This window comes from Saccostrea echinata, unplaced genomic scaffold, assembly GCF_033153115.1.
Source record: "Saccostrea echinata isolate AGI-Se365-2 ecotype Australia unplaced genomic scaffold, CSIRO_AGI_Sech_v1 ptg000015l, whole genome shotgun sequence".
Lineage (NCBI taxonomy): Eukaryota > Metazoa > Mollusca > Bivalvia > Ostreida > Ostreidae > Saccostrea > Saccostrea echinata.
The window spans coordinates 680,191-694,158 of record NW_026889764.1 but is presented as its reverse complement, the minus strand read 5'-3'; the positions used below and the strand labels follow the sequence as shown (position 1 = coordinate 694,158).

Genomic DNA, 13,968 nt, shown 5'->3' with positions numbered 1-13,968 from the left:
AAACATGCATATATATCAATAATAGCCATATTTAAAATAGAACAGGAAAATTAAGTTTTAATAATTAAAATGCATACAGGTAGGTACAAAGTTCACTGAAGACAAAAAATATTTTAAAAAAGTCGAACGAAATAACAAATAAATAAATACAGTAATTTATACATAAATTAGCACACTGTTTAAATAACGCAGCCTGCTTTTTTAAAAATCTTTGTATTCATATAATATTTGTGATCCACTCCCAATTTAACTCTAAGGCATTAGATTAGGATTGGCTCACTGGTCAGTTTCAGAGTCATAGTAACCTTGTTATGCAATTCTCCTGCTGGGCAGCACGTTGTAATGTATAGTGGTTTGCAGCTTATCTACGCCAAAATTTGAATTCTGATAAAAAAGATGTGCGCGTTTTCTTGTTTCCGATTTAAAAGAAGACTTGGCATCATATATGCAACAAAAATAAGCGCTGGACTATTATTTTAATAGAACAGATCAACAACACAGTATTGGCAGTCTTTGTGATGGCCTTAATAATAATAATATATGTTGAAATCAGATTTGACAAACACTATATCAATCCACTAAATTATTGTATTATGTAATATGTTATTAAACTAAAATGCGTGATCCACATCGACTTTGGTTAGTTATGATGTAAGATCAACACTCAATAAATTGATCAATCAGTCAATATTTCAAACAATCAATACTTCAATCAAACAACACAACAATCAACATATGAATCAACGTTTTCAATCAATGAATGTTTCAATCAGTCAACATGACAATCAATCAGTGTATCAATGTTTTCAATCACTCAATGTATTCCATCAATGTGTCAATTAAAATATAAAGCCCAATTATCGGCCACGGACCTGGAAGAAAACAGAATCCGGGGCAGGCTTAAGCAAAATTCGGCCATATGTCTTCATGTATGATAAATAAAATACGATACATGAAGACATCCGCCACAAGCGGGCAAAATTTTGCCCCAATGCCATGACAGGGAGACTGTTTTACTCGGAGGAAGGTTGGGGGGTAAATTTTGGCATTTCTGCGTACAATGCAGAGTAATCCCTGGCGAATGGTGTTCAAAAATATAACCTGAGCTGTAATGGACAAATGTGTACCATCATGATATAATTTTGATGTACATTGCTGCAGATCTGGGTATTTTAAATATGCACCGTTACGTGGCACTATGAATGGTGCTAAGGATTTGTTCATTCTTATACGGGCTTTTTCAGCTGCAATATTTGAAAGCATGTGTCTATAGTAATTTCTTGGGAGTATTTGGGACCATATGAAGCATGTGTTTGGCAGCAGGACTTGCAAGTTAATTATAGTCAATTTCATATACTTTTGAAGTCTACGCAATGGCATAGTGCCTATACTATTGCCTCCACAGTGTATCAATACAAAATCAGGGTGTCCCTTTTGGTCAACAAGATGATTAACTGTGGGCTCTACATCCTCCCAAACCATGCCACTCTTACCGGACCAAAATACTGTAATACTGTGCTGTTGGAGATCTAGATGAGCGTTTCCAAATTGCTTGTTAGCATAAAGGGCAGCGTAATGGACTATGGATGATCCAATAATCAAAACAGTAGTATGATCTGCAATCTCAGTATTCAGTTAGAATACGATAACGTTGCAGGTATAATTATTACCATTAAAACCTAATGTAAGAGTTGAATACGTTAGATTTCCATCTACCTTTAGATTTAATGTCCTCATCGGAAACTCCTTGCAAGTACAAATGAGTAGCCCCACTTATTCTGAATGAGTGTGATTTGAATATGGATGTATCTAAACCAATAAATTTGACAGCTTTGTGTAGCAGTGATGTGAATTGATATTTGGTGAGAGGTTTAGCATCGAGATGGCAGAAAAGGGGACCCTTGTATTTGAGGTAGAATTGACAAAAAATTGTGCATGTGTTTGAATAAAGAAACTGTATGTGATTGGTAACGTGGTACCCCTATGAAATTGGTCAGTTTTTGAACCTTTGATAAACAAGGATATTTTTTTCTTTGTCGATGGTGACATCTTGTAAGGATAGTACTGGTGTAAAGTTACTGGTGAAAATAAATTCGCTAATGCGCAGCAGTGCAAAAAATGCTAATTGAAAGGCAGTTGAAAACGCTGTGACTTCGTACGTGTTTGAGCACACTGTGGGTAGGATTGATATCATTTGATGAAGCATTTGTAGAGAGATTGGGGATCGAAGGTCTTTTGCCGGATTTAGCCTACGGAATCCTTCTAACATTTTCCAAATAGTTAAGAACTATAAAGGCTTTAGTGTTGTCCATACCCCCTTCTAACTGGATTTTGTAACTAATACCGCTTAAGTAACATCTTGCTGTTCAATATGATATTTGATTTGCACGGAGATATGCAATGTAGTTAATGATCTAGAGGACTGGTGGAGGCCAAAACAAGTCAAAATTGTATTTAGAACGGTAGGTTTCAAAGGAATTGATGCCCTTTTGGTAAGTTGATGCTGTGTTTTTTGATACTGCTGCTTCAAGCAAACTTTCTACATGTGGTTTAAGAGAGACAATAATGCCGGAGGTATACTGGCTGGAATCTTGTCTGCTTGAGGAGCCAAGGTTCTGAATCTTTCCCACTGAAATCGAGAAATTGAATCTGCGGTTGCATTTTGATAACCTGGAATATGAATAGTTTTAATCTGAATGTTGTGCCTAATGCATAACAATATTAATGGCCTTATTAATGTCATGACCCTCTGAGACTTACTGGTCTGGGAATTTAAAATATGACTTAAAGTGATGTTGTCAGTATTTATCAATAATTTTTGGGGGGTAAAGTAATCGGCCCAAACCCAAATAGCTAAGAGAATAGGCACCAGTTCCAAAAAAAGTGATATCCCTACGAATATCTGGACCCTATGATGCTGGCCAGGAAATCACTGCCCAGTGATTCTGAAAAATTGCACCTCCACCGTAGGAACCACAACTATCGGTGAAAAGGTTAAGGGACTCGTTACTTGACCAAGATAGTTCAGGGAATGGCGAATGCTCATTGTAGTCTTTGAGAAATGTAAGCCAAACCCTAATCCTCTTTAACAGCTTGTGTAACTTAACCAAGAAGTAATATTTCTAAATGCCAATTGTTGTATTGTAAAACGGGCGATTGAATGCTCTGCTACCTGGGATGGCTTTAGCAAAAAAGTTTAGGGATCCACAAAGTGATTCCATTTCTTTGAGGGTTACTTTTTTGGAAGAGACGAGCGATGTAAGTTTATACTGAAGTTCTATAACCTTGTTGTCAGGAATAAAGATTACCTGTTCCACTGTGTAAATCCCTAAAACTAGAAAACTTAATCTTGTACAGGGGCCTTCAGTTTTTTGGTCATTTATTGGGACGCCTAACTCGCTACAGGTTAACTGAAATTTTGGCGAGTTCGGAACATTGTGAAGTATTTTGTCTCCTGGCGAACAAGAAATCATCTAGGTAATGAATGATATTTTGATTTTGGGCCTTTTGTGCTACTAGTCAGTGCAGGAAAGATGAGAATTTTTCAAATGTTGAACAAGCTATGGAGCAACCAAAAGGCATGCACATGTCGAAATAATATTTGTCTTGAATACGCATACCCAATAAAGGAAAATCTGTAGGGTGAAGTGGCAAAAGTCTAAATGCACTAGACAAATCCATTTTACAGAGTAATGCCCCTTTGCCATTTTTTTGAATCATGGAAAGTGCCTGGTTAAATGCACTGTAGGAGACTGAACATAAAATTGGGTCAATATGCTCATTGATGCTATTGCCAATTGGTGCTGACAGGTTTGAAATCAACCTCCGTCAACCGTCCTTTTTAGGTAACACACCAACTGGGTTACACCTAAGGTTGGGAAATGGTGGGCTACGAAAAGGACCTGCCATGCGACATAATTTCTTTAGTAATTATTGCCAATAATTCGCGCACATGTTCCCTAGAAGACTTCATGTTTTTTGGTTCTCGATATTGGAGGGTTGGGATTAGATCTTGAATATTGAATTAACGTTGATTGGTAGGACCAACAGTGTATCCGTGGATGGGACTTGTTGCAGAGCATGCATGCATGCTGGTAGAAACACTGGGGTTTGGAGCATGAGCCTTTGAGATTGTAATCGAAACATTTAAGAGATGCTTTTGGCTGTTGAGTAGTGTGATTAGGTTGCGCCTGCATGTATATTAACCACAACTCTGTGTCAACTGATCCGAAAGAAATGGACGAATTTTTGGACATTTTAAGACGGAACTGTCTGTCATATTCAAGCCAGTTAGCATTTGTGTTTCGGCTGTAGCCTAGGCGTACCGTGTGCATATATTTTAATATGCCCTGAATATCTGAAGGGTGCCTAGCAAGATATATGCTTGAAAATATCAAAAAGGCATCTACCCAACTTTGAATTGTAATGATTATGTTGGTTTTAGTTTTGGGTTCAATGACCAATTGACCTTCAACAATGGAAAATTCATGGAGGTCATAATTGTCTATTTCTGAATAAAGGACTTTGGCTAAATCAATATATTGTTTGGACCATATTTTTTCCTTGATGGCCTGGGGGACATGAACCTCAAGCTCATCGGAAATGCTAATTAATGGAGTTTCACCTGAGTTTGATGGCATGGTGATTGGTAAGGATTGCTCTGGTGTTGTGACGTCTAGGTTACTGTCCATGGTCTGCAGAGGTAGTGGAGGATGACTAGCAGCTTGTTGAACATGGATTTCAGGTCATGGAGAGGGGGTTGCCTTATAGCATGTTGGACTTGAGGTGCCTGATCCCCTGTGGAAGGAGGACTGAGAGTTTCAACTGATGGGTGAGGAGCCTGGTTAGCCGATTGCCGGACATTTGCTGGCTGTGAAGTCTGAATCACCGTCGGAGTAGTTATGGCCCTTTCAGCTGGAGTCCTGATTGGCCTGGCATAGAGGGACTTTGATTTGCGTTTACTACACCGCAACATTCCCTAAGAAGTTGTAAGACTAATTATATTCGCTGTTTTGACAACTGCATGATAGCATACTGGCTAGCTAAGCGGACCTGAACGGCCCGGACGAAACTCTACGTTACGTAATAAAAGTACTAAATACAGACTCAACAGTATTGTATTTAAAAATTATTTCTAATGCAAATTCCATTTTTAAAGTTATTAGTTCATATTCGTAAACATAGATACCTCGGATTTTGAGAAAGAAACCATGCAACAATAATGGCGGCATGATTCCGAAAGGTTGATGGTGGAGCTGAAATCGGTTATCAAAATAATACATGATAGCGAACAAATCAAAATAAATGGAAGTAAATACGTACCGTAGCTTCTATGATTATATACTTTACCCAAAATTATTGGATGGCGGGAATGGATGAAGATCACTGGATTATGGTGGAAAGGTCGTTGAATTTTTTGTTGAGATGAAATTCCAGAAAGAATTTGCGATTGGCGCGTAATATATATGTGCATTAACAATGGATGGTATCAAAACTTGATAATTATAAAGGGTAGTATCAAAGGTGAGTAATGATAATGTTGTAAGAGTTATGCTTCTTTGACTATGTTACAAGAATATGACTTAACTCATTTCCATAATATGACTTAACTCATATTGAGTTAAGTCTGATTAACTTTCGGTGAGTATAATTCCTTTATCATAGATCTCTTTAAAAAAAAAAATAGAAGACTTTTTTAGCTTCTACCAGTACATGATTGAATTTTTCATTGTATATGTGTAGAAGAGACAAAGTGTTACATGGACTTGAATTGAAAACTTAATTTAAGCATCAAATTTACCTCCTTTATTCAAGTATTCGTTGTATATGTGTAATGTTAATCATTATATAAAATGTTTATTAAAAATGAAATTCTTTTGCAGCTAATTGTCAGTTTCATCTACACGATCAACATATTTGAATTTCATTCAAATAGCCACATTCGAAAGACCCACCTTTGGTGAAGGCAAAATTCGAGTACGTTAATAATATTACATTTCAACAATATTATTCTCATGGTGATTAATCTAATTCTTTTCATTAATGAAACAGGGAAAGTAATTGAAAATTTCATATTTTCATCATCTAAAGATAATTATGATATGTAGATCGATGAATAAACACCATTTTCTCTACGTTTCTTTTCAGGTTGTGCTATACAAAAACAAGAGCTTATATCCGAGGACAAACTACTTGGGAGCCTTTTCAGTGTTTGTGATTCTAAATAATAGATCCACCACTCTGTTGATCCTATAGTGAACATATGTTGTAATTACATGCTTTTTGCAGAATCATAAATAAGCAGTGATATCATGCAATAAATGCCGGATTATTCTTTCAGAAGAAAGGATTTCTGTGATTCTATTCTTTTAAAATTCAGTGAATAGATTCGATAATGTTTTTTAATTTTTTTTTTTAAATCTGATTAATGAAGATCCATTGTTCGGATTATATTTGCATGATGATATAGTTCATATGACATATATGTATAATATTTTTTTGTCATTTTTGGTAACGAAAATTGTCTATCAAATATTAAAGGGATGTCTGTTGCAAATTTTAAAGTGTTCAGTTAAATTGTTTAAGAATATATAATTGCCCTATGAGTTGTTAGATCAACAGATCATACCAGGACCATGGTTTTAATACGAGTTGTTAGCTACAACAGATCATACCAGGACCATGGTTTTAATATGTGTTGTTAGCTACAACAGACCATACAAGGACCATGGTTTTAATACGAGTTGTTAGCTACAACAGATCATACCAGGACCATGGTTTTCTTGCAAGTTGTTTAGTTTAACAGATCATCCAAGAATCATGATCCATTAGCTCATTTGCATGTGAAATTTTCCTATACCGAAATTATATTCAAGGTATCACATCGGTAATTGTTTTCACTATGTAATTCTATATAGAATAAAAAAATCATTAAAAAAATGAGGTATTCGAATTCATTAAAAAAATATTTAGCAGGAAGTGTTAAACGTTACTAGTCACATCAGCTGACACCAAAAAAAAGGGTACCTACACGGCATTTTCTGATTTTCTCCATCCACAAACAGGAATACCCTTAAAACCACGTGTATTCAATGTGTTTATAAACATCCTGTGTGCACCCCAGGAAGTGGCCTCCTATGCCCCGAAAGAAATAGTTCCTGTCAAAAACCTTTAATATTTTACAAAGTACATAAAATATCCTAAGCACAGATACCAAAAATGTAAAAATAGAATAAGAGAAATTAAAAAAAAATTCTCACAATAAAAAGTATTTCTTTATTATGTATGGAACTACAATTGACTATTAAGTTCATTTTGATTGGTCAATTACCGGTGTGATACCTTGAAACCATGATTTACACAAGAGTCATTAGCATGATCCCATAGGCTGTTTTTTCTGCTTGGGATATATTTATAGAAATCATGGCGGTATTACGAATTTGGCAATGAATTGCATTTCCCATCTTTGGGGAAACAAAATATAGAGTTACCGTTCTTGGAAATACAACATTTAGCGTTTCTTTTCTTACTATTATATAAAAACATACTTCTAAATTTGAAAATGCTTCAATTATTTTTTTTATGCACAATCTCTTTTTAAAACAAATACACAATTATGAAATAAAGACATGTACATGTACATGCACGTAAATCTGCTCGTCTGATATTTAAAAAAAACAAGCTGTGTCGATCGTCGATATATATTGCTGATAGTATGTAAAATGAATTCCTGTAAATACATTTGTTTATGGCATCGATTTTGCTAAAGCTTTCGCAACTATTACTGTGTCATTATTTTTCAAGAAAATTTTGCATTGTTTAAAGTAGAAAAATTTGGTGATTTGATTTTTTATAAAAGTTCTAAGGAGTTTTTTTTTTTTTTTAGAATCCACATCTTATTTTCAACACTTCTAGAATATGCTGTAGTACATTACGTGTGAGGTTTTTCCTGTGCAGCAATTAATATTTTGTGAGGAATTAAGGTAGGGGCTTGGAAGAGCCTTTGTCTTATTATACATTTTTATTAATGAGCTAAGAGATTGAAGAAATTAGAATAGAAATTGAAATGGTAATTATGTAAATTTCTCTAGTTTCACTGCAGTTTATAGTTATAATTCACCATATCAAGCAAAAGCACAACACTTTAAACATTGTATGTATACTGTCAAAGGTCTAATTAGATAATTGTTTACATGATAATTAAAATAAGATTATATAGAAAATCACTAGGCAAAACGTTAAAACACAATTCCATGTGCTTGAACAGAAGGACAATGGCTTTGGAGTTTTTCTTTCGTGTTTTAGATGTATGAAAAAAAAAATGTCAAAATGATTCGAGATAATTTGTATGAAAAAAATATTCCATGTTTAAGTGACCGTGATCATAGTACATCCCATTGCAACAAGGGAATTGCTTTTTAAATGACACTTGATTGTAAATATAGCTTTTTAAAATATCGTTCATTTACATAACTTTTCAAAGAGTATATTTAAATGCTTATCTTTATCGGCTATAGCTAGATCAAAGTAATGTGAGTAATTATTGGATTTCAATACACATAATGGCTTCTATGGGTACTTTATTTACCTTCAACCAAGCAAAGTATACTAATATGCGCTAGTTCAAAATTTTGACTTATTCCGTAAATCGTTTGATCAAAAAGAACCTTCAATGCAGCAAGACTGTTATTGTTTAAAGAAATTCAATTACAGCAATTTGCTTACCTTACATAAAACAGTTTTATAACAATAATTCAATAGTGGATAAAAGGACAATCTGTTATTTTCTGTAGTTTAACCTCTTTGAATTACTGACCAGTCATTGTGTAGTTCTGAAACAATATGCTTAAAAAATTTGTTAAAATAAATTAAGATATTGCGAAGAAACAAAGGTGTTATAGATCACTGATAACTAAAAATATCCGTCTTGAATAAAACAATTAGCAAAGGTGTCATATGTCTAGCCATAAGTGGGGAGTACATATTTAAATATGAAGCTGTACACCAGCAATAAGTGGCTTCCTATCACGAGTGAGATATTCTCGAAAAACCCAAAATATTTTCATTTTCGGAGGAGTACCAAAAGCAAGTTTTATCGTGCTTTAACAGGGAACACGGTAGGAAATGAGGATAATACTCCATCTCTGCATTTTCAAAAAATATTTTTCTGCTGTGTCAGTTAAAACATTCTTAGTTCAATTTCACTCTCCACTGATTAAGATAATAGGTCCTTGTTCATCGATCGAGATATACAGTGAAAGAAGGATCTAATTAGCAGAACTTTATCAACCATGACAAAGAGACAGATAAATAAAATCAAGCTATTGCATCAAATTTTATGGGAGCAAAGTCAACCTATACATTTTTTTCTTGTGTTGTAGAATGCTCGAAAAGACGTATTAAAACAAAATGTGAACTTTGGTTAATATCCAGCTACCAAATATTCAACAAAATATAAAATTTTCCATGCCATGATTTTTCTAGTTTTATAACAAGAATTGTTTTTGCTTTTAAACTTGCTTATTGGGAATTCTTTCCTCTTAGAGTTAAAATCAAAATATCAAATAGGAAATTTAATATGGAGTCGAGAAGGCTTTCTGATTCTGGCCTGCACGAAAGTGTTTATCAATGCATGTATAGATTTTAAGTGTGACATGAAAATAACCAGAAAAACGATGGTTAATTTAAAGATCAATATATATATATATATATATATATATATATATATATATATATATATATATATATATATATATATATATATATATATATATATATATATATATTATCAAAAGGAAGAATATAACTAATCTCTCTCTAACATTTTCTCTCTCTCGTTACTGTTGTGAAATGTATTCTCACAACAAAAGAATGGCGTTTCTGTATTTAATGAAAAGCATCAGTATTTCGGAACTGTACAAAATACTTTCGGGTCCAAAATTTTAAACCATGAATTGCTTTTTCTTGTCTTTTTCCCTTTTTCTATATCCACTAGATATTTACATAAGGTACATTGCGTAATTGGCACTATTTCGGCAACTGTTTGGACCGTGTACTTGTCTTTTTCCGTCAAATAACGAATATACTCTGCTTCATTAGAACCAATCCTTTTTAATTCTTTTGCCAGTGAACTAGCATTAGCAAAATCTTGACTATTAATATACGTTCCTTTCGGGATATATCGAGATGCATCGTTTGGTCCATTTATGACAGGAATTAGTGTAGCGCTGTGGAGGAAAAGATTACGTAATTTTTCCGTTGTATACTGTTTACAGATTGAATTTTCGAACGAAAAATAATATTTGTAATTTGCTTCAAACAAGGATTGACACTTGGGAAGTCTATCATATTGACCACCACATTTCTTAGTACCACATCCGCCATAAGTATCAACTGATAGGTATTTACTAAGGTCTTTGACCAAGTTTTCTCTCCTTGAAGGTGTCACACAGTGGCTTGAGACCCAGACTGCGTCTTTTGTTTTATTGATTAATATACCACTGTAATTTCTCTTGAGAACTGTTTGCCGTTTTTTAAATTCTCCATACATTGACTCCTGGATATCTGAATCGTCCATATAAGACATTGACAGATCAAAACGGTCCATCCATTCTTTGTTTGGTCTATGTGTGTGATATGGACTTTCAGCGGAATAAAAAACCCAAATTTGTCCTTCTCTTTTATTCAAAGTACTTTTAGGAATGTGTTGGTGGCTGAACACAACAATATCTGCATTGGAAATATTATCCGTCAAGATGCAATTCGGGACGCTGCATCTAGAGTTATTATTAAGCTTCAGATAGTTGGCAATGTAAGGCTCCATTTTAATCCAGTATGTGCGATATTGTCTAAGAGGTGGCGATTCTTTGTTTACATTTTGGATCATTAATCTGTATAAGTTCATTTCTGGGGTTAGCTCTGAATACAGAATTACTAAACTTAATATAACACCGCAAATTATAATCGCCTTCAAATTCTTCTGTGATAGAAGGAAAATCTTCATTCTGAAACGGATTCGTATTACTTAGATAAATATGATTAATTGAAATTGGAACATGAAAGAAAGCAAGATTTTGTTTCTTATTTTGATTTCCTGTTTGTTAAGAAAAAGAAAACCCATATTGATAAATAAACCCTTAATACTAATATACATCTGAATGTTGTAATTCATTTTAATACAATTTGTATTTTTAAATTAAAATATAAGTGAAAAATGTCAATCATACCTGATGTAGATTTCACATAAAAAAAGAATTAAAACCCAATTGTAAAGGACATCGCACTTATGTAATGCTCGGGAATGTATCGTCATGTATGTCGGTAATTGGTATTTTTTCGTCAATGGTTATGAGGGTATAGGGTATAAGGTAGATGGAGCGTGAAATATTAATGCAGTAGGAATTTATGTACAGTGTATTTGAAACAACATTTATATTTTGTTGCTAGAGAAAATAACTTAATTAGGCTATGTAGCAAGAGGGAAGATTTTATCCTACACTACCATAACAGTTAATACTGATTGCCAATGTTAAAGAGTTATTCTTAAATGATCATCAAAATACATGGATGCGTGTTTAGCTGCTTGAAGGAATGCAAGTAAATTAACCTGAGGGAATGCAAAAAAAAAAAAAATGCACTGAAAGTGTTTCTATAACATGTTATGGATGTGCCACTGAGAAACAGAGAGGGAGATGATGATTGAGGGAAGCTTAGTCATAGCAACAAATTTTAAATAAAAAGAATTACTATACAAACTGTTGAGAATACTTAATATATGCTTATTCGGGTGGGTTAAAAACCCTGTGTTTTTCTACAAAAACCTGGTTCTCTACATGCCTCTTACATTAATTTTAAGCAGTAGTCCATTCATATTTTTGCATTTGATTGAGTGTGTCTTGAAGATGTGCATGAGGTTTGGGAATTTACATTTTCATCTTGGGGTGAGTGGTTGGTTTAAAAATACTTCGTTTTTCCTAAACACCTGGTTTATTGAGTTCCCTATTACACTTTTCAAAGTAGCCCATTTGTATATTTTTGCAGTAGCCAAATCACCTTTTGGATGGTGATTGGTGTTGTCCTGTAGATATGCAATACGTTTTAAGGACTTTGATTTTCACCAAGGAGCCAAATGGGGGTCGTTTTTTTTAAAATCTAAAATCTGGTTCTCTGAACTCCTCTTACTCCTCTTATATTTTTCACAGTAGCCCAATCATATTTTGGAATAAATCTAGGAGTGTCCTATAAAAGTGAATTTAGGTTACGAAATTTCGATTTTCACCTTGGGGACACAAGATGAACCTCACTACTGGACGAAAAATGTGCTGAGAATCCCGAATTTTACTGATAATGTTTGATAATTACTGATACAGTGCTGTTCTTGCTGATAAATACTGATATTTACTGTTATTATTACTGTCGTTGCTGATAATTTTAGTTGTTTCTGATAAAAACTGATAATTACTGTGGTCTTTACTGTGGAGTCTGATAAATACTGATAAATACTGTTGATGTGCTGTCGTTGCTGAGATTTACTAATAATTACTGTGGTCTTTGTTCTTAAGCTGGGAAGGGTTAAAGAAGAACTGAGGGCTGTGAAAACCTTTAATTATTTCTTTCTTTTAATTATAAATTATCATTACGACATTTTCATATTTCTTTAAATGTTCTGATTAGTGACAAAAATTACGCTGATCTCATTTACTACAATACGGTTGTGAAAATGTTGACAATAAATAAATGAAACCTTCTGCGTATATTAAGCAAAAGTTTTCTACCAATCTATGAAAATAGTATAATTTATCTGTAAGCAAGATAAATGGAATTTTATTAATGTACTGTAAATAAAAAGAAAATAAGGCTATCTTTTAAAAAGATTCATCGCCGCCCTCTCCCGACTCTAAGATATTTGGGTAGGGAGGTCGGTGATGTTTTTTCAATAATCAGAAATAGTTCTTAATGGGTGGAAAAAAAATTCGGGATAAAAAATATTTCCTGCAGGTTAGAAAAGTTTGATTCGCACGGTTTCACTCAGTCAACTGGTCAAGAGAGGACGACATTTTCTTTTTAAAGATGACCTTTCATATAGCTATTTTTGTTTTTTCTTTCTCAAAGACATTTATTTTTTTTTTTCATTTTTAAATGTTCTGTTTTCTGGTGTCTGTGAAGATATTTGAAAATTTGCTCGAAAATTAGAAATTTTATGTATTTTTAAATTTAATAAAGAGATGAAAACAGAGGTGAATATGTTCAATCTGGAGGCACAGATTATTTATTTATTTATTCATTCATTCATTCATTTATTTGAACGTAATATAGACATTTTAGATTCTTCCAGAATATCTCTTCTACATCTACATGTACACGATACATACATGTGCAACCGGCAGATTGGGGGCTGATCAAAAATTAGTGCATGGTCAGAATCCCCAGTGTCAGAGCGAAGGTACACATGTCATGTGTTTATGTTATTTTGATGTTGATCTCTTAAAATTTCATGACACGAAATATTTTTATTTAATAAGTTTTAAAATCTCATTAATTTAATTTTATGGAGAAATGAGACCTAATATAATATGTTTACTTAGTAAAGTACATGTATATGATCAAATTGATTGAATTCAATCTTGTGTGGTCAAAAATTGCATGGAATAAACTGATGTACATTGATCAAAAATCGAAGATCAGTCTCTGATTTGGCTGTATTGTGTACAAGTCTTCCGCCCCGCGGTAGAATGGGGTACAACTTGTATATTCCATGTAAATTATGGTGGTCAGCGTAACAATGGGCACTAATTACCTTTTGTTCCTCGTCTGCGGTCACCGGTGTACATAATAAACAACAACCTACACTGTACATGTACTTTCTTCTTTGAGCAGGAAAATCTTTACGGTCGCACGAAAAAAAAAAATTATCCTGTAATATTCAATTTGTTGACGAATCAAATTGAAAATTGAAATAAAAAACTGTTT

The 13,968-nt window shown here is 33.6% G+C and overlaps 1 protein-coding gene across 1 annotated transcript; it reads right to left on the bottom strand.

Moving 5' to 3' along the window:
- Positions 1-9,822: 9,822 nt before the first annotated feature.
- On the bottom strand, positions 9,823-10,997 carry LOC133187691 (glycoprotein 3-alpha-L-fucosyltransferase A-like). Its single transcript, XM_061323095.1, has one exon. The coding sequence runs from the start codon at positions 10,901-10,903 to the stop codon at positions 9,899-9,901; it is 1,005 nt and encodes a 334-aa protein (XP_061179079.1). The 5' UTR covers positions 10,904-10,997; the 3' UTR covers positions 9,823-9,898.
- Positions 10,998-13,968: the final 2,971 nt, after the last annotated feature.

What these genes read in the sequence shown, in the direction of transcription:
- LOC133187691 (XM_061323095.1), bottom strand. Translation starts at nt 10,903, where the DNA reads ATGAACTTATACAGATTAATGATCCAAAATGTAAACAAAGAATCGCCA.